Genomic DNA, 22,585 nt, shown 5'->3' on the forward strand with positions numbered 1-22,585 from the left:
TGATGATGGATATAACAAAAATCATTCCTCACCAAAGCGCTGATACTGGAAAGACAATCCCATCCTTTCTTTAGGACAGCACAGTAGCTCAGTGGTTTGCACTGCTGCCTCAGCACCTTGGACCTGGGTTTTATTCCAACCTTGGGTAACTGACTGTGTGGAGTTTCCATATCTTCTGGATGGGATGCTCTTCATACGGTCAGTGTGGACTTGATGGGCCAAATGGCCTGCTTCCACACTTAGTGATTCTCTGATTATCTCTTTATCTTCTAGCTTCTATATATTTCACCAAATCATTATTCAGAAAATTGAATATAATTTGCATTGAATTATCTGTTTTGCTGGTAATTATAATTTGATTTATATCCGAAGGAGTGCGCTTTAATTATTTTTTGACACTTTTGAACTCAAAATATTAATTTGTAATTGTGTACTTTGCAGCTGTTCCAGATCCACCAGAAAATGTTAGATGGAGAAATCCATCTGCCAGAGGAATTACCCTTACATGGGAACCACCAAAATATGATGGAGGGTCAAAAATTAAAGGATATTTAGTAGAGAGGTGCCAACGTGGTGCTGAAAAGTGGGAGTCATGTGGAGATCCAGTTAATGAATTGAGGTTCGTTACATACCTCCTTTTCAAATATTTGCTATAAATAGTACATCAAAAATGCTAAAATTGGCTATTTGTTGAATAGGTTCGAAGTGAAAGGTCTCAATGAAGGGGAATGGTATTCTTACCGTGTTAAAGCCTTGAACAGACAAGGTGCCAGCAAACCAAGTAAACCCACAGATGATATACAAGCAATCGATCCAAAAGGTACATTATTGCTATTATAAATTATTTTTCCATAACACATTTTTTGATAGAGCTAAGCTTTATTAATAGATTACAATTCTGCTGTGTCATCAGATTTAATTCACAAATACGCACATTATGTTAAGCATTGTCTCTTTTGCAAGTTGGATTAGTCTATAAGAAAACAGAATAAGAGAGCTGAAATGCATTGTTAAATCAAATGGATTATGCATCCACACAGAATTCTATTGACAATTCTAATTTGCTGATGAATTCATTTTAATAACTGTGGACTTGGAAGAGCCACAAATCAGCTGTACAATTTTCATGCATGATTCTACAATCAACTATTGAACAAATGTGGTTTCACAATAAAAGCAAAGTTGTACTGAGTTAAACCTGCAATTACCCTTTGCAATGCATCATGTATGAACAAAATTATTAACATGCTTTTTTCTTTCCTCAATAGAGGCTCCAGAGATTCATCTTGATGTTAAACTGCTTGCTGGCATCACTGTGAAAGCCGGAACAAAGGTTGAGCTCCCAGCTTTTATCTCTGGCAAACCTGAACCTAGAATTACTTGGACAAAAGCTGATTACATTCTGAAACCTGACGACAGAATAACAATTGAGACAAAACCTGGTCATTCCACTGTGACAATCACAAATACCACAAGGAGCGACAGTGGTCCCTATATTATCGAGGCAGTAAACACTAGCGGCCGTGCCACTGCTGTTGTTGAAGTCAATATTCTAGGTATCTAAAATGCTTTTATTAAAGGTATCCAATTCTTGCAATAAATAAATTCACTCAAACACATACTATTTATTTTATTTACAGACAAACCTGGGCCACCAGCTGCATTTGATATCACTGATATTACAAATGAGAGCTGTGTCTTGACATGGAATCCACCTAGAGATGATGGTGGTTCACACATTACAAATTATATCGTGGAATGTAAAGCAGGAACTAGTGAAATATGGAACAAGCTGTCATCAACTATCAAAGAAACAAAATTCAAAGCAACACACCTCACACCATTAAAAGAATATACATTCAGAGTTCGTGCTGAAAACATGTATGGCATCGGAGAACCAGCTCAGCATGCTCCAATTATTGCTAAATATGCTTTTGGTAAGAAAGACTATTATTTTTAACTTGATAATTCTAAAATTTGTTACTTAAATTTTACATAGTATGCTATTTAGATGTTTTAAAAACCCTTGGAAATATGCTTGTATATTAGATCCACCTGGTCCTCCAACACGTCTGCAAGGCTCAGATATTACTAAGGATTCATTGACATTGACTTGGTCTGAACCAGAGGAAGATGGTGGTAGCCCAATCACTGGATATTATGTTGAAAGATATGATCCAGAAACTGACAAATGGGTTAGATGCAACAAGATACCTGTTAAAGACACAAATTTCAGGTACTTATGACAATGACAATTTAGAAGTGAACCACATTTTGAAATGTTTGGCAATATGTTGTGATATCTGAGATGTCTGTGCTGATGATTTGACTAGAAATGATTTATCTCCCATGGCATTCTTCATGGTAAAATGTATAAAACTAAAACTTCTCTCAGATTAGTTCATATTCCTAAGCTCATCAGTTTGTTTATGGACCCCAATTTAATGGGAACACCGACACTGTGCCATTCATATCTTGAAGCTGGTAGCACACAAGGGAAACCAGGGCTGAGAGGTTAGCTATACAGCATAACCTCGGTTATTCAAACATCAATAATCCAATTTTCGGATTACAGACAAGATCTCAAGGTTCCGATGCCTGGGCCGCTCCCCGTGGCCATCTGATCAGTTAACCAAACATTCGATTATCCGAACATTCAATTATCCGAGCAAAATACTCCACACCTGTGTCGTTCAGATAATCAAGGTTATACTGTAATCTGAACTTCAAGCTTATGTGACCATAAATTGTCTGTGTCACTTGACCAAATCCACAACTTGACCAAATCCTGTTGTTTCATTATCTCTGGATTTGCCCAATATTCTATTGTTGCCCCTCCCTTCTTTTTCTTATTGGCATGCAACCCTCAGTGAAAATACAACATCATCTTTCCACATATATGCTGATGACTATGGGCACTGTCAGCAAATCTACAACTCATTCATATCTGTTCAAGAAACTAATTCATCACCACCTCTCAAGTATAGTTAGGGATGAACAATGTATGCTGGTTTTGCCACCATGTTTGTATAGTGAATGAATTTTTTTAAATGACATTGAATTCTATGGTATTTCCACATCAGTGGACTCCTCCATAGATTTTGATTGAATATCAGATCAAAATCTGGAATTAAGAATCTAATGATGACCACGAAACCATTACCTGATTGTCAAAACGACCCATCTGACTCACTAATGCACTTCAGGGAAGGAAATCTGCTTTCCTTATCTGGTCTGACTTGCACGTGACTCCGGACCAACAGCAATGTGGTTGATTCACAACAGCCCTCTAAAATGGCCTAGCAAGCCACTCCGTTCAAAGGCAGCTAGGGACGGGTAATAATAAAAATGGTAGCCAGCCACAACGTCTGTGTCCCATAAGTAAATAAAAGAAAAGACAAATGTGACTTCCTTTGTTCATGGATTGTGGGCATCACTGGCTAGGCCACCAATTAATAATCAGCCACATTACTGTGGATCTGGAGTCACACATAGGCTAGACCACTTAAGGATGGCACATTTCATCCCCAAAGCATGAGTGAACCAGTTGGGTTTTTACAACAATTAACAGTCAACATGTTTCAAAAGTACTTTGTTGGCTGTAAAGTATTTTCAAATACGTGGTAGCCATGAAAGGCTATGATCCTTAAAGCCTATGTCCTTGATTTAATTTTAGTTTTCCTGTCAAGATTTCTCCTTTTCCAGTACAATGTCAAACATTTACATCTTGGGGAGATTTTACTATGTCAGAGGCACTATATAAATGAAAGCACGGGAGATTTTCTGCTTATTTGCTAAACATGTGTTAGTTTTGTTTTGTTAAGACTGAAAAGGATGACAAATGTAGCTGCATTGTGGCTATCAGAATACTTTTGAAAAAAATTTTTGATAACTACAACTAGTTGAACAATTCACCTGAGCAAAAACAATCTTGTCATTCTGATCATTACAGACAGCAGAATATTAGATAAATACAATGCATGCAAATTAACACGTGTGTGTTCATGTTTTGCTTTCAACAGGGTCAAAGGACTTACTGCGAAGAAGAAGTATAAGTTCCGTGTTCTAGCAGAGAACTTAGCTGGTCCTGGCAAGCCGAGCAAAGAAACAGACCCAATCCTGGTGAAGGATCCAATCGGTAAGTGCATATTTTCAACTCAAGTTTCATAATATTTTTATGTCTTAGAGTAAATTTTGGCATTAAGATTTTGAATGCAACCTGAAAATATTGGAAATTGTTCCTGCAAGATTCCAATATTCTTTGAGTATATGCAAGGCACAATAGAATTGACCATGTCATGTTTACCTAAGCATTGACCAATAATTTTCATGTACATTCATTTATAGACCCACCGTGGCCTCCTGGAAAACCTAATGTTAAAGATGTCATGAAGACTTCAGCGTTCCTGAATTGGACGAAACCAGAGCATGATGGAGGAGCAAAGATTGAGTCTTATGTTGTTGAGCTGCTGAAGAGTGGAACAGAGGATTGGGTTAAAGTAGCTGAAGGTATTCCTATCACTGAATATTTCCTGAAAGGATTGATGGAGAAACAAGAATACTCATTCCGTGTTAGAGCTGTTAACAAAGTTGGTGAAAGCGAGCCTAGTGAACCCAGTGATCCTGTGCTGTGCAAGGATAGATTAAGTAAGTTTTACTCAATTTATAGGCCATATGTATTGCATTTCAACTTTGGATAACTTTGGAAAATGCAAAAACTCATTTTTTCTTTAAATACAAGAGTTGTTTACTTCCACACAGATCCTCCTTCACCTCCACGTTGGTTACAAGTTGTTAACATCACAAAGAATACTGCTGATCTTAAATGGACACCTCCAGAAAAGGATGGTGGCTCTCCAATAACAAACTACATAGTAGAAAAAAGGGATGTAAGACGAAAAGGCTGGCAAACTGTTGACACAACAGTAAAAGATATCAAGTACACAGTTACACCTCTTTCAGAAGGTTCTCTGTATGTATTCAGGGTTGCTGCTGAAAATGCAGTTGGACAGAGTGAATACTGTGAGTTGGAAGATTCAGTACTTGCAAAAGATACCTTCAGTAAGTTTTTCAGTGGTTATGAATTTCTCTTTCCCTTTATATAATTATTTCCTTGTTTGAGTTCTTTACATCTGACATATATATTTTGATTTCTCTCCAGCAACTCCTGGGCCACCTTATGCTCTCACAGTTGTGGATGTAACGAAGAGACATGTTGAACTTAAATGGGAAGCTCCCAAAAATGATGGTGGACGACCAATACAGAGGTCATTTTAGCTTTTTTCTTATTGTTCAGCACACTTTCAACAAGTCATAGTTTCTTTTTTATAATGTACACTAATGAATCCCATGCAATGTTTGTATAGGTATGTAATTGAAAAGAAAGAGAAATTAGGAACTCGCTGGGTTAAAGCTGGCAAGACTCCAGGACCAGAATGCAATTTTAGAGTCACAGACGTAATCGAGGGCACTGAAGTACAATTCCAAGTTCGTGCTGAGAATGAAGCTGGCTGTGGCCATCCAAGTGAACCAACTGATTTGCTTACAATTGAGGACCCAACTAGTGAGTAGAAACTGAAATTAAAAATGGTATCACGTGAATTACTTTAAATTTTGAAAACAAGTTGCAGATAATATTTAATATAATTTTGTTGTATCCAGGTCCTCCATCTCCTCCTCTTGAACTACACGTGACAGATGCAAGCAGAGATCATATATCTATTGAGTGGAAACCACCAGAGAAAAATGGCGGTAGCCCTATTATTGGCTATCATATTGAGCTTTGTGAACCAGGAACAGAGAAATGGATGAGAATTAATTCTCGCCCAGTCAAGGACCTGAAGTATAAAGCAGTAGAAGGTGTCATCCCTGACAAGGAATATGTCTTCAGAGTTAGGGCTGTGAATGCCATTGGAGCAAGTGATCCATCTGAAATTTCAGAAAATGTTGTGGCGAAGGATTCTGACTGTAAGAACTGATTTCTTTTAAAATGGTTGCTTTCTTAAGCTTAAATTGTTCTTCAATAAATAAAATGACATTTAGCATTAAAATTTTGAAAAATTCCTTCCATAGGTAATCCAAGCATTGATGTGCAAACTCAAGATATAACTGTGGTAGAGGGTGAGAAATTGAACATCCCTGTAACCTTTAGAGCTGTACCAACACCAATTATTTTATGGTATAAGAATGGAAAAGAATTCAAAGCAGATGATAGGGTGACTATGAAGAGCGCCTATACCCTTGCATCCCTTGAGATTACGAACAGTGTTCATGCTGACGCTGGTGTCTATACTATTAATTTGGAAAACAAACTGGGTTCAGCAACAGGCACCATCAACGTTAAAGTCATAGGTAAATATTCAAGTGAAATGGAAGTAAACATGACTGTTTATTTCCTTGTCTGAGAAGCTTACTTTTAGACAAACATAATACATTTTCATTTTGTTTTAATTAAGGATTGCCTGGTAAATGTAAGGATATAAGAGCAAATGATATCACGAAGAGTTCTTGCAAAATAACTTGGGATCCTCCAGAGTATGATGGTGGCAGCCCAATTCTTCATTACGTTCTTCAACGTCGTGAGGCTGGCAGAAGAACGTATACACCAGTAATGTCTGGTGAGAATAAACTAAGCTGGCCAGTAAAAGATCTTATTCCAAATTGTGAATACTATTTCCGAGTAAAGGCTGTGAACAAAATTGGTGGTGGTGAATACACTGAACTTCGCAACCCTGTTATTGCAGAGGATCCAAAGCGTAAGTACACTCAGAGAAAAATTGTCATTAAACAAAATATATCTATATAGTCTACAATCATTGCAATACTTTGAATACTCATTTATGGATGTAATTTTCATTAGAACGCCCTGATCCACCAATTGACCTGGAGACCCTGGATCCAACTTCAAAATCAGTGACACTCACATGGAAACCTCCTCTTTATGATGGTGGCTGCAAAATCATGGGCTATATCATAGAAAAGCTAGCTAAAGGAAGTGAGGAGTGGGAGAGATGCAATGAGTACTTGGTTCCTGTTCTGTCTTACACTGTTAAAAATCTTACGGAAGGAAAGGAATACCAGTTCCGTGCACGTGCTGAGAATATTGCTGGAATCAGTGATCCTTCAAGAATAACTCCAGGAATCAAAGCAGTGGACCCAATTGGTGAGTGCTTTTTTCTGCATGTGAGGTTCTGAAAAGTCATTAAATGAGGAATAACCTAAATGCTTCATTTTCATAAACAAACAGCTGAGGAAAGAATTCTGTAGTCCTTTGAAGACTGAGCAATTGAACAGAGAAGTTTTTTTAACAATTATTTTGCTTTTCTGTACAGATCCACCAAAGGTCTTCCTCGTTGGAAACCTTCAGTTTGGATTAAATGTCAGAAGAGGTGATGAAATTAGTCTTCTGGCCCATATTTCGGGATCGCCTTATCCAACTGTGACGTGGCTTCGAAATGATGAAACAATTAGACCTGAAGAAATCAAAAAGAGAGTACAGAAAATAATACCAACTAGAAAGAAGGAAGCTGAAGTTGAGGAACCATTTTCTCTCAGCTTACCAGAACGTTTAACTGTTGATAACAGCAGAAGAGGAGAGTCCCAAATAATGGTTCGCGATTCCATCAGAAAAGACTATGGAAAATTTACCATCAAAGTAGAAAATGACCATGGTGTTGCCCATGCCAGTTGTGACGTTAATGTCCTAGGTATGATGTTATACAAATTTTTCATAAATGTTACACTATCATTTTACAAACATTCACGTAAGGAGCAGAAGGATCTCAAATTCACTGTACCATTTAATAACATTGTAGCTGATTTACTTATCTTTCCAAATTCCACATCCCCATCCAAACCCAATAACTTTTGATTCCATTACCTTGCAAAAACCTATCTGCTTTTGCCTTAAAGATACTTGATGATTCCTCTTCGCCTAACTTCTGAGGTGGAGTCCCAAGGTTACACACCCTTTTTAGAGAAAAGCATTCTCCTCATCACTATCCTAAAAGGGCAGCTCCTAATTTTTAACAGTGCCCCAAGTTCTCTACTGATCCAAAGAGAAAATAACGTTTCTGCATTCTCCTTGTAAAGGCCATTCAGAATCTTATATTCTTCTATCAACTTACCGCTCACTCTTCTGAACTCCAGTGCAGACAGGCCATTCTGTCCAGCTTCTATTAGACAACCTCTTCATTCCAGGAATCAATTTCGTAAATCTCCAATATTCGACCTCCATTGCATTTAGATCCTATTTTAAACAATGAGACTGAAACATCCCCCAGTAATCGAGGTGTGATCTCATCAATGTCCTGTACAGCTATGCATAACATTTTTACTCATGTTCAATTGTTGTCATAATCAGGGCAGCATGGTGGCTCAGTGGTTAGCACTGCTGTCTCACAGCACCAGCGTCCTGGGTTCGATTCCCGCCTGTCAGTGTGGAGTTTGCACATTCTCCCCGTGTCTGCATGGGTTTCCTCCGGGTACTCCGGTTTCCTCCCACAATCCAAAGATGTGCAGGTCAGGTGAATTGGCCATGTTAAATTGCCTAACTGTTAAATTAGGTGTGTTAGTCAGGGGTAAATATAGAGTTGGGATTTGGGGAATGGGTTTGGATGGGTTTCTCTTCGGAGGGGCGGTGTGGACTTGTTGGGCCGAAGGGCCTGTTTCCACATTGTAGAGAATCTAATCTAAATAAAGGATGGCAAACTAGTAGTCTGCTCAATTACTTGCTTTCCTTGCATGTTAATTATTTCTGACTCATGTAGTAGAAGCCTCTGCACCTCAAAATTCTGTAGTCATCCATTTAGGTAAAACTGTTTTTATGTTCTTCCTGGTACAGTAAACAAATTCACATTTTACAGTATTACACTCAATCATTTGCCAAATCATTCAACTGACTTATATCAGTGCACAATCTTCTTATGTCCTCATGACAACATAATTTCCTACCTATCTTTGTATCATCTACAAAAATAGCTAGTATTTCTTCAACTCTTGACATCTAAGCAATTAGACCATAGATATAGGATCAGAGTAAGACCATTCAGCCAATTGAGTCTGTTCTGCCATTTTATCGTGGATGATATGTTTCTCAACCTGCCTTCTCCCCATAATCTTTGATCCCCTTACTAGTCAAGGACCTATCTATTTCTGTCTTAAAGACCCTCAATAATTTTTGCTCCATAGCCCTCTGCAGCAAAAAGTTCCACAGATTTATTACCCTCTGCTGAAGAAATTCTTCTTCATCACAAATCTAAAGAGTCATCCCTTCACTCTGAGACTCTGCCCTGGGATCCTAGTCTCTCCTACTAGTGGAAATGTTTTGTCCATGTCCACTCTATCCAGGCCCCTCAGTATTCTGTCAGATCCTCCTTCATTCTTCTAAATTCCATTGAGTACAGAATCCAGAGTTCTCATCCACTTCTCATATGACAAACCTTTATTCCCAGGATCATTGTTGGAAACCTCCCCTAAACCCAAGCCCAGCAAATCTTTCCTTAGGTACAGGGCCCAAAACTGCTCACAATATTCCGATTATGGTTTGACCTCAACAGCACATTCCTCCTTTTGTCTTCCAGCCCTCTTGAAATGAATGCTAACATTGCATTTGCCTTCCTAACTGTCAACTGAAGCTGCATGTTAGCCATCAGAGAGTCTTGAACTGGGACTCCTAAATCTCTTTGTGCTTGAGATTTCTGAAGCCTTTCCCCATTTAGGAAATAGTGTACACCTCTATTCTTCCTGCCAACGTGCGTAATCTCACACTTAATCACATTGTTCTCCATCTGCTACTTTTCTCCCCAATCTCTTAGACTGTCTGAGTCCTTCTACAGCATTCCTGCTTCCTCAACACTACCAGTCCCTCCACCCATCTTCGTGTTGTCCACATTCGTAGCAACAATGTCCTCAGTTCCTTTGTCCAGGTCTTTAACATATAACATGAATAGTTGTGGTTCCAGAATCAAGCCCTGAGGAACTCTGCTAGTCACCAGTTCCATCCCGAAAAAGACCTCGTAATCCCCATTCTGCCAGTCAATCCTCTATTTATGCAAGTATTTTGCATCTGACACCATGGGCTCTTATCTTACTTAGCAGTCACCTGTGCGGCTCCTTGTCAAAGGCCTTCTGGAAATCTAAACAGGTCATGTCCATTGGCTCTCCTTTGTTTAACTTGCTCGTTACCCACCTCAAATCATTTTAACAGATTTATCAGGCATGACCTCCCCTTAACAAAGCCATGTTGACTCAGCACTATTGTGCCATGCACTTGCAAGTATTCTGCAATCTCATCCTTAATAATGGACTCTGAAATCTTACTAATGACCAAGGTCAGGCTAACTGGTCTATAATTTCCCATCTTCGACTTCCCTTCCTTCTTAAATAGGAATGTTACATTAGTCATTTTGCAGTCCTCCAAGACCTTCACTGCCTCCAGTGATTCCTAAAAGAATTTTTCCAAAAGAAGCCTTTCAGCTTCACTAGAATCTACTCCTTAGTAATGACCATTACACTCACCTCTGCCTTCTGTCTCTCCTGTCTCTCTTCTGGTATGTTGCTGGTGTCTTCCACCATGAAGACTGATGTAGAGTACCTGTTCAGTTCCTCTGTCATCTCTTTATTCCCTATTATTACTTCTCCAGCCTCATTTTTCAGTGATCCAATACCTCACTCTTACCTTTTATATAACTAAAAGGCTCTTGCAATCTACATTTGTATTACTGACTAGCTTGGCTGAATATTTCATCTTCTCTACCCTTATTGCTTTTTATGTTATCCTCTCTGTTTTTTAAAGGCTTCCCAATCCTCTGGCTTCTCACTGACCTTCACCACATTGTGTGCTTTTTCTTTTGCTTTTATACTGACCCTGACATTAATTAATAAAAATTTGCAAGGACTGATTAGGGATAGTCAACATGGCTTTGTGCATGAGAAATCATGTCTCACAACTTTGATTGAGTTTTTTGAAGAAATAACAATGAGGATTGATGAGGGCAGAGCAGCACATGTGATCTATATGGACTCCAGTAAGACATTCGACAAGGTTCCCATGTGAGACTGGTTAGCAAGGTTAGATCTCATGGAATACAGGGAGAACTAGTCATTTGGATACAGAACTGGCTCAAAGGTCGAAGACAGAGGGTGATGGAGGAGGGTTGTTTTTCAGATTGTAGGCCTGTGACCAGTGGAGTGCCACAAGGATTGGTGCTGGGTCCACTACTTTTCATCATTTATATACGAGCAACCTCGATTATCCGAAAGAGATGGATGGGCATTATTTCATTCGAATAATTGATTATTTGGTTAATTGTACACCAACAGTAAGATTGCTGCTGCCTTTGTGCAATAAGTCTCCACATACACACACCTACACACACACAACTTTTTTGATAGATTCCACCTTTGCCCTGTAAAGGCAATGGTTGGAGAGATTGTCTGGGAAAGTGGGGGGGGAGGGGGGGTGATAGGATACATCCCTATGTGTAACTCTAAGGAAAGTGTGGTGAGAGAGAGAGGGCGGGATGTCAGTCATTTGGATACGGTGCCTGGACTGTCCAGGAGTGTTCTCGGCAGCATTTCAGTGAGCCATGTTCATTTTTAATCATTGTACCTGTAAACAAAAGATGCGATGAGCTCTTTTGCTCTTTGACATAGTGTTTCTATCGGTACCTTGAGATCCCCTTCAGATCATCTGATACTTGAATAATTGATATGCGGATTATCAAGGTTCCTCTGTAAATGATTTGGATATGAGCGTAAAGGTATAGTTAGTAAGTTTGCAGATGACACTAAAATTGGAGGTGTAGTGGACAGTGAAGACAGTTATCTCAGCTTACAATGGGATCTTGATCAGATGGGCCAATAGGCTGAGAAGTGGCAAATGGAGTTTAATTTAGATAAATGCGAGGTGCTGCATTTTGGGAAAGCAAATCTTAGCTGGACTTATACACTTAATGGTAAGGTCCTCAGGGGTGTTGCTGAACAAAGAGATCTTGGAGTGCAGGTTCATAGCTCCTTGAAAGTGGAGTCGCAGGTAGATAGGGGAGTGAAGAAGGCATTTGGTATGCTTTCCTTTATTGGTCAGAGTATTGAGTACAGGAGATGGGAGGTCATGTTACGGCTATACAGGACATTGGTTAAGCCACTGTTAGAATATTGCGTGCAATTCTGGTCTCCTTCCTATTGGAAAGATGTTGTGAAACTTGAAAGGGTTCAGAAAAGATTTACAAGGATATTGCCAGCGTGGAGGATTTGATCTATAGGGAGGGGCTGAATAGGTTGGGCTGTTTTCGCTGGAGTGTCAGAGGCTGAGGGGTGACCTTCCAGAGGTTATTAAATCATGAGGGACATGGATAGGATAAATAGACAAAGTTTTTTTTCCCTGGGGTAAGGGAGTCCTGAACAAGAGGGCAGAAGTTTATGGTTAGCAGGGAAAGATATAAAAGAGACATAAGGGGCAACATTTTCACGCAGAGGGTGGTACATGTATGGAGTGAGCTGCCAGAGGAAGTGGTGGAGGTTAGTGCAATTGTAACATTTAAACATTTAAAAGGCATCTGGATGGGTATATGAATAGGAAGGGTTTGGAGGGGTATGGGCCGGGTGCTGGCAGGTGGGACTAGATTGGATTGGGATATCTGGTCAGCATGAATGAGTTGGATCAAATGGTCTGTTTCCGAACTGTACATCTCTATAACTCTGTGACTCTATGATGCCCCAGGACAGAACCATTCTGCCAAGACACATTTATCCATACTTTTTTTTTGCCAGCATGCTACTACATTATCCCCATGCCATGTACTTTAAGCAATAACCTTTTATGTGGTACCTTGTCAAAATGCATTCCAGGAAATTACAAAGGTCAGCAAGTTCCCAGTTATCCACAGCACATTATCTTTCGGAGAACTCCAATAGTTTTACTAACTGGGATATCCCTTTAGAGAACCATGCTGGCTTTTCTTGATTGTTTTTTTTTCAAGTGCCATGCCATTGCCTCCTTAATGATTAATCCTGCCACCTTTTGTTTTATTCATTCACAGGACATGGACATCATTGGCTAGGCTAGTATTCATTGTCCATCTCTAATTTGCCCAGAGAGCAGTTAAGAATCACCATGACAGAAGTCAAACTATCTGGCCTACAGTTGTATTTTGATATGAAGTTGCCAAAATGCAAACACTTACTGTTGCCGCTATTACCATAATTTACGGGGTTTTTTTATGTGACATTCTAGACACACCTGGTCCACCAGTCAACTTCGTGTTTGAGGAACCCAGAAAAAATACTGTCATATGCGTATGGGACCCTCCTTTGGACGATGGTGGTAGTGAGATTCTCAACTATATCTTGGAGAAGAAAGATAATTCCAAAGCTGAACTCAGCTGGATTTCCATAACATCAACTCTTAGACATTGCAAATATCATGTGACAAAACTTATTGAAGGAAAAGATTACATTTTCCGCGTAGCAGCAGAAAATAAATTTGGTCATGGCCCATTTTGTGTCTCAAAACCGTTTACTGCCAAAGATCCATTTAGTAAGTTTTAACTTTTCTTTCCCAAGTTTATCATTATATACATTGTAATGCTTAAAGTTATTTTGAAGTTTTACTTGTCACAATCATTGTTGAAGAACATTATTTTGCTGATATAATATACTTTCCAATTTGTATTGCCAATAATAGTTGTTATCAAACTATTGGTACTTGTACAGCAATTTACTAATCCTTGTCTTTCCTGATTTAGATCCTCCTGAGGCCCCTGATAAACCTGAAGTGGTGGATGTTTCTAGAAATAGTATGGTCGTTACATGGAAAGAACCAAAAGATAATGGTAGTCCTATTTTAGGCTACTGGATTGAAAGAAGAGAAATTAACAGTACGCATTGGACTCGTGTCAATAAAAACTTGTTAAATGCTCTTGAAGTAAAAGCTGAAGGTCTCATGGAGGGATTAACATATTTATTCAGAGTCTGTGCCGAAAATGCAGCTGGCCCTGGAAAATTCAGTCCACCTTCAGATCCCAAGACAGCACGGGATCCAATTTGTAAGTACTGGCTTAGCAAAAGCTGGCAGACTAAAAAACAGAACTTTTTTAATGCACATCTTGTTTGTTTCACAATTAATAATGCATTCCTTTCCTTTTTTAAGTGCCACCTGGGCCACCAATACCTAGTGTCCTGGATACAACTGCAACATCAATAGAAGTAATCTGGGACCCTCCTGTCTATGATGGTGGTGGTGAAATCAATGGTTATCATGTTGACAAGCAACTTGTTGGATCAAAGGAATGGTCACGCTGCACAGAAAGACTAGTTAAAGACCGCAAGTACACAGTCTTTGGGGTTAGAGAAGATGCAGATTATATCATTCGTGTGACTGCAGTCAATAATGCAGGGGAAGGAGCTCCTGGTCTTACTAGTGCTGTAACCGTCATGGATCCGAGAGGTAGTGAAGACTGTGAAAATATCTTGTGATTTGTTTTGTATTTTGGAATTTTATCTTTGTTTTTTATATAAACACATCTTTTGTTTTTAGAGCCTCCAATGGTAGAGTATCATGAAAGTGTGAAAGGAGGTGTTCTAAAATTAGCTGGAGAACCACTCAGACTTCCTGCCATAGTAACAGGTCGACCACCTCCAGAAATTAAATGGACCAAGGAAGAAGGCAAACTTGATGAAAAGCGGGTTGTTATTGAAACAGTTGGTACCAATACAGAATTAATCATTAAAAATGCACAAAGAAGTGATTTTGGCAGATACCTGGTCACTGGTACAAATAGCAGTGGCAGCAAAACTGCTTGGACTCGAGTGGATGTCGTAGGTAAGACATATAATTAATGAAATAAGTATAAAATAGGTTATTATCCTATCTCTATAAATTGATTGCATCTAATGCTTCACATCATTTTTCTTCCAGATGTGCCTGGACCTATACTGGATCTAAAACCTGTAGTTGTTACAAGAAAGATGATATTACTTAACTGGTCTGAACCAATAGATGATGGTGGTAGCGATATCATTGGCTATGTTATTGAGAGAAAGGATGCGAAAATGCATTCCTGGAGGCAACCAATCGAGACAGAAAAATCTAAGTGTGATATCACTGGTCTTCTTGAAGGACAGGAATATATGTTCCGTATTTGTGCTAAAAATAAATACGGCTGTGGTCCTGCTGATACACTTGGACCTATAGCTGCAGTTGATCCTTTAGGTAAGATATAAAGTGAACAAAAGAACTAAATAATCTCTGTGCATGTGTGTTACATGTTTATATTGAAAGTGCATTTTCATTATAGGCCCGCCAACGTCGCCTGAGAAATTTACATACACAGAAAGGACGAAGTCAACAGTCACACTTACATGGAAACCCCCACGAAATGATGGTGGTCGCCCTGTGTTAGGATACTTTGTTGAAAAGAAAAGACACGACCAGCCTAAGTTTGAGAGAGTTAACCAAGTGATCTGTCCAGATACAACTTTTATGGTTGAGGATCTAGAAGATCTAAACATGTATGATTTCCGTGTCAGAGCTGCCAATGAAATTGGAGAAAGTGAACCATCAATTACTCTTAATGTAATAGTGCAAGATGATGAAGGTACATGCACTTATTTAGTGTTTTTTTTTTGTTTTGTGCTCCTACCTTCCAAACTTCCATAATTTTACAATGTCTTTATTCTTGTTTGAACTGTTTATTGTCCTAACAGTGCGTCCAATTGTAAGACTGCGGCTGAAAGTTAAGAAAAGCGTTATTGCTGTGAAGGCTGGTGAACCAATTGACATTCCAGCTGAGGTGGAAGGCCTTCCTTTCCCCAAAATTGAATGGAGTAAAGGTGAAACAGTTATAGATAAACCAACTGACCGACAGAAGATAGAAACTCAAGTCACTTCAAGAACAACTGGAAACACTAAGTTCAGTATTCCTGCTGCTGTTCGTCAGGATACAAATACTTACACTGTTAGTGCCTCAAACCGCCTTGGAACAGCATCCCAATCTGTGGACGTTAACGTTCTAGGTGAGAAAGCGAAACAACTGCAACAAAGAATTTGAGACAATATTATGAAGCTTGTATTAGAAACTCTCAAAAAGTGACTGTTTTAGTTTAAATATTGATTGATGTTGAACTTTATTTTTAACTTTAGATAAGCCTTCACCACCAAGAAATCTTAAAGTTTCTGACATCAAAGCAGAATCCTGCTATCTAACCTGGGATGCCCCTGAGGACAATGGTGGCAGTGAAATAACTAACTATATTGTTGATAAGCGTGACGCAAGCAAGAAGAAATCTGAATGGGAGGAGATAACAAACTATATTATTGAAAGACGATATGGCGTAATGTTTCTCTTTCACATTATTTCACTAAGTCAATGTTTTCATAATCTGTCTTAATACATTTAGTGAACTTCATTTGTGTAACGAAATTTTCTTCTGCTTAGGTATGGAAACTAACGACTGATGGAGAATATCAGTTTAGAGTTAGAGCAGAAAACAAGTATGGAATTAGTGACGACTGTATGTCTAATAAAGTGACAATCAAAGATCCATTTGGCCTCCCAGGACCACCAAGTAAACCAAAAGTGTCTGATGTTACAAGGTCATCTATGCTTGTATCTTGGGAACCACCATTGGACAATGGTGGTTCTCCAATCACCGGTTACTATATTGAAAAGAGAGAGATTGATGGTGTGTATTGGTCACGTGTCAACAGAGCTCCTGTGACAAAGCCATCTGTAAAAGGCCTAAACTTCAATGTTCTTCGCTTGCTGGAAGGTGTTGAGTATCAGTTCAGAGTCATGGCCGAAAATGCAGCTGGAGTTGGACCACCTAGTGAACCTTCTGACCCTGCTTTGGCAAGTGATCCTAAATGTAAGTTTAATTTCTGGATATATATGTTATTCATTTTAATTAAAGAAAGAGCACTGATTAAAACTCTAAGATAAATATCCTAAAATAATCTATATACATTGAAAAATATGATAATATTATAACTAACTTTAACAAGATAAATTCTGCAGCATTTGTAAAATATTTTTGATGTTTCATATTTCTACTAAAGGCAAACAAATATCAAAAGGACATTTTCAGATATACTTGAGAAAATAGGGTAGATTAACGTAAAAATGACTTTTTTCCCCTGAAGATCCACCGAGTGCTCCATCCTGTCCTGAAGTCACTGACAAAACTAAGAATACAATATCGCTTAAATGGAAACGCCCAGAAAAAGATGGTCATAGCCCAATTCAAGGCTATATTGTTGAAATGCAAGAGGAGGGTTCACCTGATTGGACAAGAGCATCCGATCCAGATAAACTGATTCCTAACTGTGAATATGTGGTGCCCAACCTACAGGCACTGAAAAAGTACAGGTTCCGCATTAAAGCTGTTAATGCTGCAGGAGAATCTGAACCAAGTTTACCAACTTCAGAAATAATTATGAAAGAAATTCTAGGTATGTGCCTCTAAATTTAGAATGAAAGAATGTTGGAACACAATTTTTGAAAGCTGAAGCTATCATATTTTTCATCATAATTTGCAGAGGAACCAACTATAACATTGGAGCTCGGTGCACAAGATCTCCTCAATTGTCTTGCTGGCTCATCTTTGAGAATTCCAGCTGTTGTCACAGGGCGTCCTACTCCAAAGATTAATTGGGAATTTGAAGGACAAGCTAAGACCGTGCTGAAGGTATGAAATACTTTAATTGTATGTAGCTATGACTTGACAGCTCCAAGGCAGGAATTCTAGATGCCATCCAAATTCAAAATATCCATGGCTTCTCGAGCAGGTCAGAGGCTGGACATTCTGTGGGATTAACTCATCACCTGATTTTCCAAATCCTAACTGCCGTCTACAAGGCATAAATCAAGAATGTACTGGAATAGTCTCCAATTGCTCAGCTGAATACAGCTCCAAGAACACTCAAAACATTTCAACTTCAACCAGGTCAAAATGGTCCACTTGATTAGTATCCGATCCACCACTTTCAACATTGATTTTCCCACTCACCAATGCACTGTGGTAATAGTGTGTACCATCTACAATATACACTGCATCAACTCAACAAGGTTCCTTCAACAGCATCTCTGAAACCTGTGACTCAAGCCATCTAGAATGACCAGGGTAGTATATACATAGAAATACCACCACCTGCAAATTTCCTTCTAGGCAGCACACTACCTTGACTTGGAGCTGCATCCCCATGTCTTCACTGTCACTAGGTCAAAATCGTAGGACTCCCTTCTTAACATTACTGCGGATGTACCAACAACAAGTGGACAGCAGTTGTCCAAGAGGGTGGCTCGCTATCAGTTTCTATAGGGCAATAAGGATGGGTAATAAATGCTGGCCTAGCCAGTGACACCCATATGTCATGAAGTAATTTTTTTAAAAGTTGGGTTTAGACCAAAAATAGATTGAAATTAAATTGAACCAATTTATAAGCATGGAACAAATCATTCAGCAATAATCATAGTCTTTTCTAAAAAAGAAGAATTTAGCAGATTTTATAACATTTGATATTTTAATGTTTTGTTTAGGATGAAGTACATAATCTCCCAGCTGATGCCCAGGTAATAATGTAGCCCATAATTCTTTTGAAGTATTACATTTGAAAGTTTGGAAAGTTAAAACTTGAATTTGCATTGTATTTGCTGTTTATTCATTCGTCGTTTTCTCTTTTGTAGGTTGAAGGTACTGAAACTAAGACAGCTGTGATTATTCCAAAGTGTAATAGAAGCCACTCTGGTCGCTACAGTATTACTGCAAAGAACAAAGCCGGGCAAAAGACAGCACATGTCAGAGTAAATGTTCTTGGTATGTCATTCTTTTATTAGAATGTATTTGAAGGAGAATGTTTGTAATGGTTTAGTGTGTTCATTAAATTTATTACCATTGTGTGTGTTACAGATATGCCAGGACCACCAAAAGATCTCAAAGTAAGCGACATTACAAGAAGTACTTGTAGGCTTTCATGGAAGCCCCCAGACAATGATGGTGGAGATAGAATCAAGAGCTATGTTGTGGAGAAAAAGACAGTGGAAGGAAAGGCATGGGTCAAAGCTAACGCTGCCTGTGCAGGCACATCGTTTCTTGTGCCTGATCTTGTTGAAGGGCAGGAATACTTCTTCCGTGTCCGAGCAGAAAACCGATTTGGTGTTGGTGCACCAGTAGAAACAATCCAGAGGACCAAGGCTCGAGATCCAATTCGTAAGTTAATAATTTGAAAAACATACACTTGTCCAGTTCAAAGTGATTATACTTTTTGTTTACAAATAACTTTTTGATATTTCAGATCCTCCTGAGCCTCCAACAAAACTGAGAGTTGGCTTAGTGACTAAGAATTCCGTTTCACTTACTTGGAAGCCACCAAAGAAGGATGGAGGCGCTCCAGTAACACACTACATCATTGAAAGTCTTTACTTGGATCCTACTGGAGAAAAGAAGGAAGGCTGGAAACAATGCAATCGACGTGATGTGGAAGAAACCAAGTTTACAGTAGAAGATCTCATTGAGGGTGGGCAGTATGAATTCCGTGTGAAAGCTGTTAATGAAGCTGGTGCCAGTAAACCATGTAATTCTGTTGGACCTATTACTGTGAAAGATCAAACATGTAAGTCCTAACAGAACTGTATCATAATATACAAGTTAACAATTGAAAATACCGAATTAGAACCTAACTGGAGTATCCTTAATATTCCCTTCTCTAGGTCCACCTGAAATTGAACTTAATGAATTTTTAGAGGCAGAACAAAATACAGACATCAGCATTGTAGCCAAAGTCAAGGGCACACCATTCCCAACTTTGACGTGGTACAAGGCATCTGTCCAAAAGCCAGAGGACAAAAATAAAGTAGAATATGATCAACATGTCAACAAAATTGTGTCAGAGGATGGTTGCACTCTATCAATTCATCAGTCCCTTCGAAAGGACACTGGTCTTTACACGCTCACTGCAACAAATAATTTCGGAACTGCTTCTAAAGAAATGAGACTCAATGTTCTGGGTAATCTTTTGTAATATTTGACTCTTTTAATTTCTAGCTTTGACAATCCAATGACATGCATTCTTTGCATTTGCTGTACTAAGTGTCATTCAGAATATTAATATTTTGACTTATTTTAATACTTAGGTCGTCCTGGTCCTCCAGTTGGTCCTATTAAGTTTGAAGGAATAAGTGCTGAAAAGATGACTTTATCGTGGCTACCTCCTAAAGATGATGGTGGCTCCAAGATCACCAACTATGTTGTTGAAAAGAAAGAAGCAAGTAGAAGGACTTGGATTCAGGTTAACAATGATGTTAAAGAGTGCATCTGCACGGTACCCAAGTTACTGGAAGGACATGAATATGTATTCCGCATCATGGCTCAGAACAAATATGGTGTTGGTGAACCGCTTGACAGTGAACCAGAGACAGCAAGAAACCTGTTTAGTATGTGCTAAAATAGATTTCCTGCACAAATTCTAAATGCTAATATTCTTGGCATACAAATGCATCCATACATTTCAAATCTACATATTTAATAATAGCTAACAAAATTGTTTCTCCTAAGTGCTAAGTTCTTATTTCATAGTACAAGATTGTTTATGGATTAACAAAATTGCTTAAATTAAAACTTGTACCAGTTATTGTACAGGCTTTCTCATTAATGAAAATTATTTAAATTTTGTGCTGGAGTTAATGAATATTTTGGATTTTTCCACTTATGCTTTCAAAACTATTGTCAGAATATACTGATTGTTGTAGATTTGGAAAATAACAATCAAATGTATTTTTTTTAAAGCTGTACCTGGAGCTTGTGACAAACCGACTATAAGCAGTGTGACCTACGATTCTATGGTAGTCAACTGGGAAGAACCAGAATATGATGGTGGCTCTCCAGTAACTGGCTACTGGTTAGAACGTAAGGACACCACTGGGAAGAGATGGAACAGAGTAAATCGGGATCCAATTAGGATTATGCCACTTGGAGTATCCTATAAAGTAACTGGCCTAATTGAAGGCTCAGATTATCAATTCCGTGTGTTTGCCATTAATGCAGCAGGTGTTGGACCTCCCAGCCCACCTTCTGACCCAGTGACAGCAAGAGATCCTATAGGTTGGTATCCATTTCTAGTAGTGGTTTTCAAACATTTATAAATGTGAGATATCTGTAAATATTGCCTGAATTGCTAGTGCTGTAATTGTCACATTCCTGGGAACCAACTATTCTAACTTCTAGTACTATTAGCTACCCATGAGTAATGAAGTGCAGGATTGCAGACAATATATTTTTACTAGTGTAAAATATCAGGAACAGCATGCAATCAAGTTAGCAAACAGAAATATAATGACTGCATTCACTCATGGACCGCAAGCTTGCAGTTTTAACACCCATGCTTAATATTGCAGTCAGTTCAACAGCCTGGTTTCGATAGCTTGGTCTAAATATTATTTTGTTTTAACAGCTCCTCCTGGACCTCCATTCCCTAAAGTGACAGATTGGACAAAGTCGACTGTAGATCTTGAATGGACTCCACCAAAGAAAGATGGTGGATCCAGGATTACTGGTTATTTTGTTGAATTTAAAGAGGAAGGAAAGGAAGAATGGGAGAAGGTAAAGTTATCAATAGTGCATCAATATATATTATAATATAGAAGCCGATTTCCTAGTTCCTACTCTCTGCGCTTGCTTGTTGTGGAATTGTCTGGGAAAATTTAAAGACCAGTGTAGCAGTTCTGGCATTGGAATAGCAAACTTTGATGGACAAAGTCATTAAATTGTTCTGTACCATTTCATTATAGCTCCTCACTTTGACATAAAATGAGGTGCAAGCAAACAATTGCAATTACTCAGACCTGCAAAGGCAGAAGTGCCCCACCCTTTTTAACCTCCCATCACTTTGTCACATGACTTTCTCAGACCCTCCTATATGTATGTGTATGTTGCATTTAAAAGCGTAACATGGTGGGCACCATCTACTGTGTGCATTTAATACTCTAGCTTGAACTTTTAATCAGTCTGCTTTGGGCTTGCAAGTCACACACATAAAAATCAGTCAGTTGCTGTAATACTGTCCTAGCTTGTAATATGTTTGACTGTTTCAAGTAAATGCATTCATTGAGTTCATCAATCCTTGATGTGTGATTGTTTATTAATCAATTACCATTAACTTGACATGGTGAACAGCAGTGGAAAGCATTGTGTTGATGAGAGCTATAATGCTTGCACAGTCGTCAAGCAAGCTAATCTACAGGTAGAGCACATGATTGTGGTGCTGGAAAAGCATTGCAGGTCAGAAAACATCCGAGGAGCAGGAAAATCGACGTTTCGGGCAAAAGATCTTCAGGAATTCCTGATGAAGGGCTTTTGCCCGAAATGTCAATTTTCCTGCTCCTCGGATGCTTCCTGACCAGCTGTGCTTTTCCAGCACCACACTCTTGACTCTAATCTCCAGCATCTGCAGTATTCACTTTCGCCTGGGTAGAACATATGGTCAACAGTCTGAAATCATGCTAATTATATGAGACAGCCTTTGATGAATTTGTTCTTTCCTTCACTGGAGGGTGTTGCAAACACAGCATTCTGCATAACAGCCAAATCCCTA

At 38.8% G+C, this 22,585-nt stretch overlaps 1 protein-coding gene across 1 annotated transcript in view; it reads left to right on the forward strand.

Annotated features, from left to right (window-relative positions):
- The window catches only part of ttn.2 (titin, tandem duplicate 2), a 346,071-nt gene that overhangs the window by 249,076 nt on the left and 74,410 nt on the right, over window positions 1-22,585 (forward strand). Inside the window, exons 195-228 of the mRNA XM_072579113.1 lie at window positions 442-619; window positions 699-820; window positions 1,269-1,556; window positions 1,641-1,937; window positions 2,050-2,236; window positions 4,023-4,138; window positions 4,348-4,647; window positions 4,762-5,061; window positions 5,162-5,267; window positions 5,367-5,563; window positions 5,662-5,967; window positions 6,073-6,351; window positions 6,456-6,755; window positions 6,860-7,162; window positions 7,332-7,706; window positions 13,235-13,537; window positions 13,746-14,045; window positions 14,150-14,446; window positions 14,537-14,821; window positions 14,918-15,211; window positions 15,297-15,596; window positions 15,706-16,014; window positions 16,142-16,332; window positions 16,437-16,866; window positions 17,141-17,449; window positions 17,537-17,685; window positions 18,537-18,569; window positions 18,684-18,813; window positions 18,907-19,206; window positions 19,292-19,609; window positions 19,707-20,003; window positions 20,130-20,429; window positions 20,782-21,096; window positions 21,446-21,594. Coding sequence (XP_072435214.1) covers window positions 442-619; window positions 699-820; window positions 1,269-1,556; window positions 1,641-1,937; window positions 2,050-2,236; window positions 4,023-4,138; window positions 4,348-4,647; window positions 4,762-5,061; window positions 5,162-5,267; window positions 5,367-5,563; window positions 5,662-5,967; window positions 6,073-6,351; window positions 6,456-6,755; window positions 6,860-7,162; window positions 7,332-7,706; window positions 13,235-13,537; window positions 13,746-14,045; window positions 14,150-14,446; window positions 14,537-14,821; window positions 14,918-15,211; window positions 15,297-15,596; window positions 15,706-16,014; window positions 16,142-16,332; window positions 16,437-16,866; window positions 17,141-17,449; window positions 17,537-17,685; window positions 18,537-18,569; window positions 18,684-18,813; window positions 18,907-19,206; window positions 19,292-19,609; window positions 19,707-20,003; window positions 20,130-20,429; window positions 20,782-21,096; window positions 21,446-21,594 — 8,663 coding nt within the window. The remainder of the gene's footprint in view (window positions 1-441; window positions 620-698; window positions 821-1,268; window positions 1,557-1,640; window positions 1,938-2,049; window positions 2,237-4,022; window positions 4,139-4,347; window positions 4,648-4,761; window positions 5,062-5,161; window positions 5,268-5,366; window positions 5,564-5,661; window positions 5,968-6,072; window positions 6,352-6,455; window positions 6,756-6,859; window positions 7,163-7,331; window positions 7,707-13,234; window positions 13,538-13,745; window positions 14,046-14,149; window positions 14,447-14,536; window positions 14,822-14,917; window positions 15,212-15,296; window positions 15,597-15,705; window positions 16,015-16,141; window positions 16,333-16,436; window positions 16,867-17,140; window positions 17,450-17,536; window positions 17,686-18,536; window positions 18,570-18,683; window positions 18,814-18,906; window positions 19,207-19,291; window positions 19,610-19,706; window positions 20,004-20,129; window positions 20,430-20,781; window positions 21,097-21,445; window positions 21,595-22,585) is intronic.

This window comes from Chiloscyllium punctatum, chromosome 10 (assembly GCF_047496795.1).
Source record: "Chiloscyllium punctatum isolate Juve2018m chromosome 10, sChiPun1.3, whole genome shotgun sequence".
Lineage (NCBI taxonomy): Eukaryota > Metazoa > Chordata > Chondrichthyes > Orectolobiformes > Hemiscylliidae > Chiloscyllium > Chiloscyllium punctatum.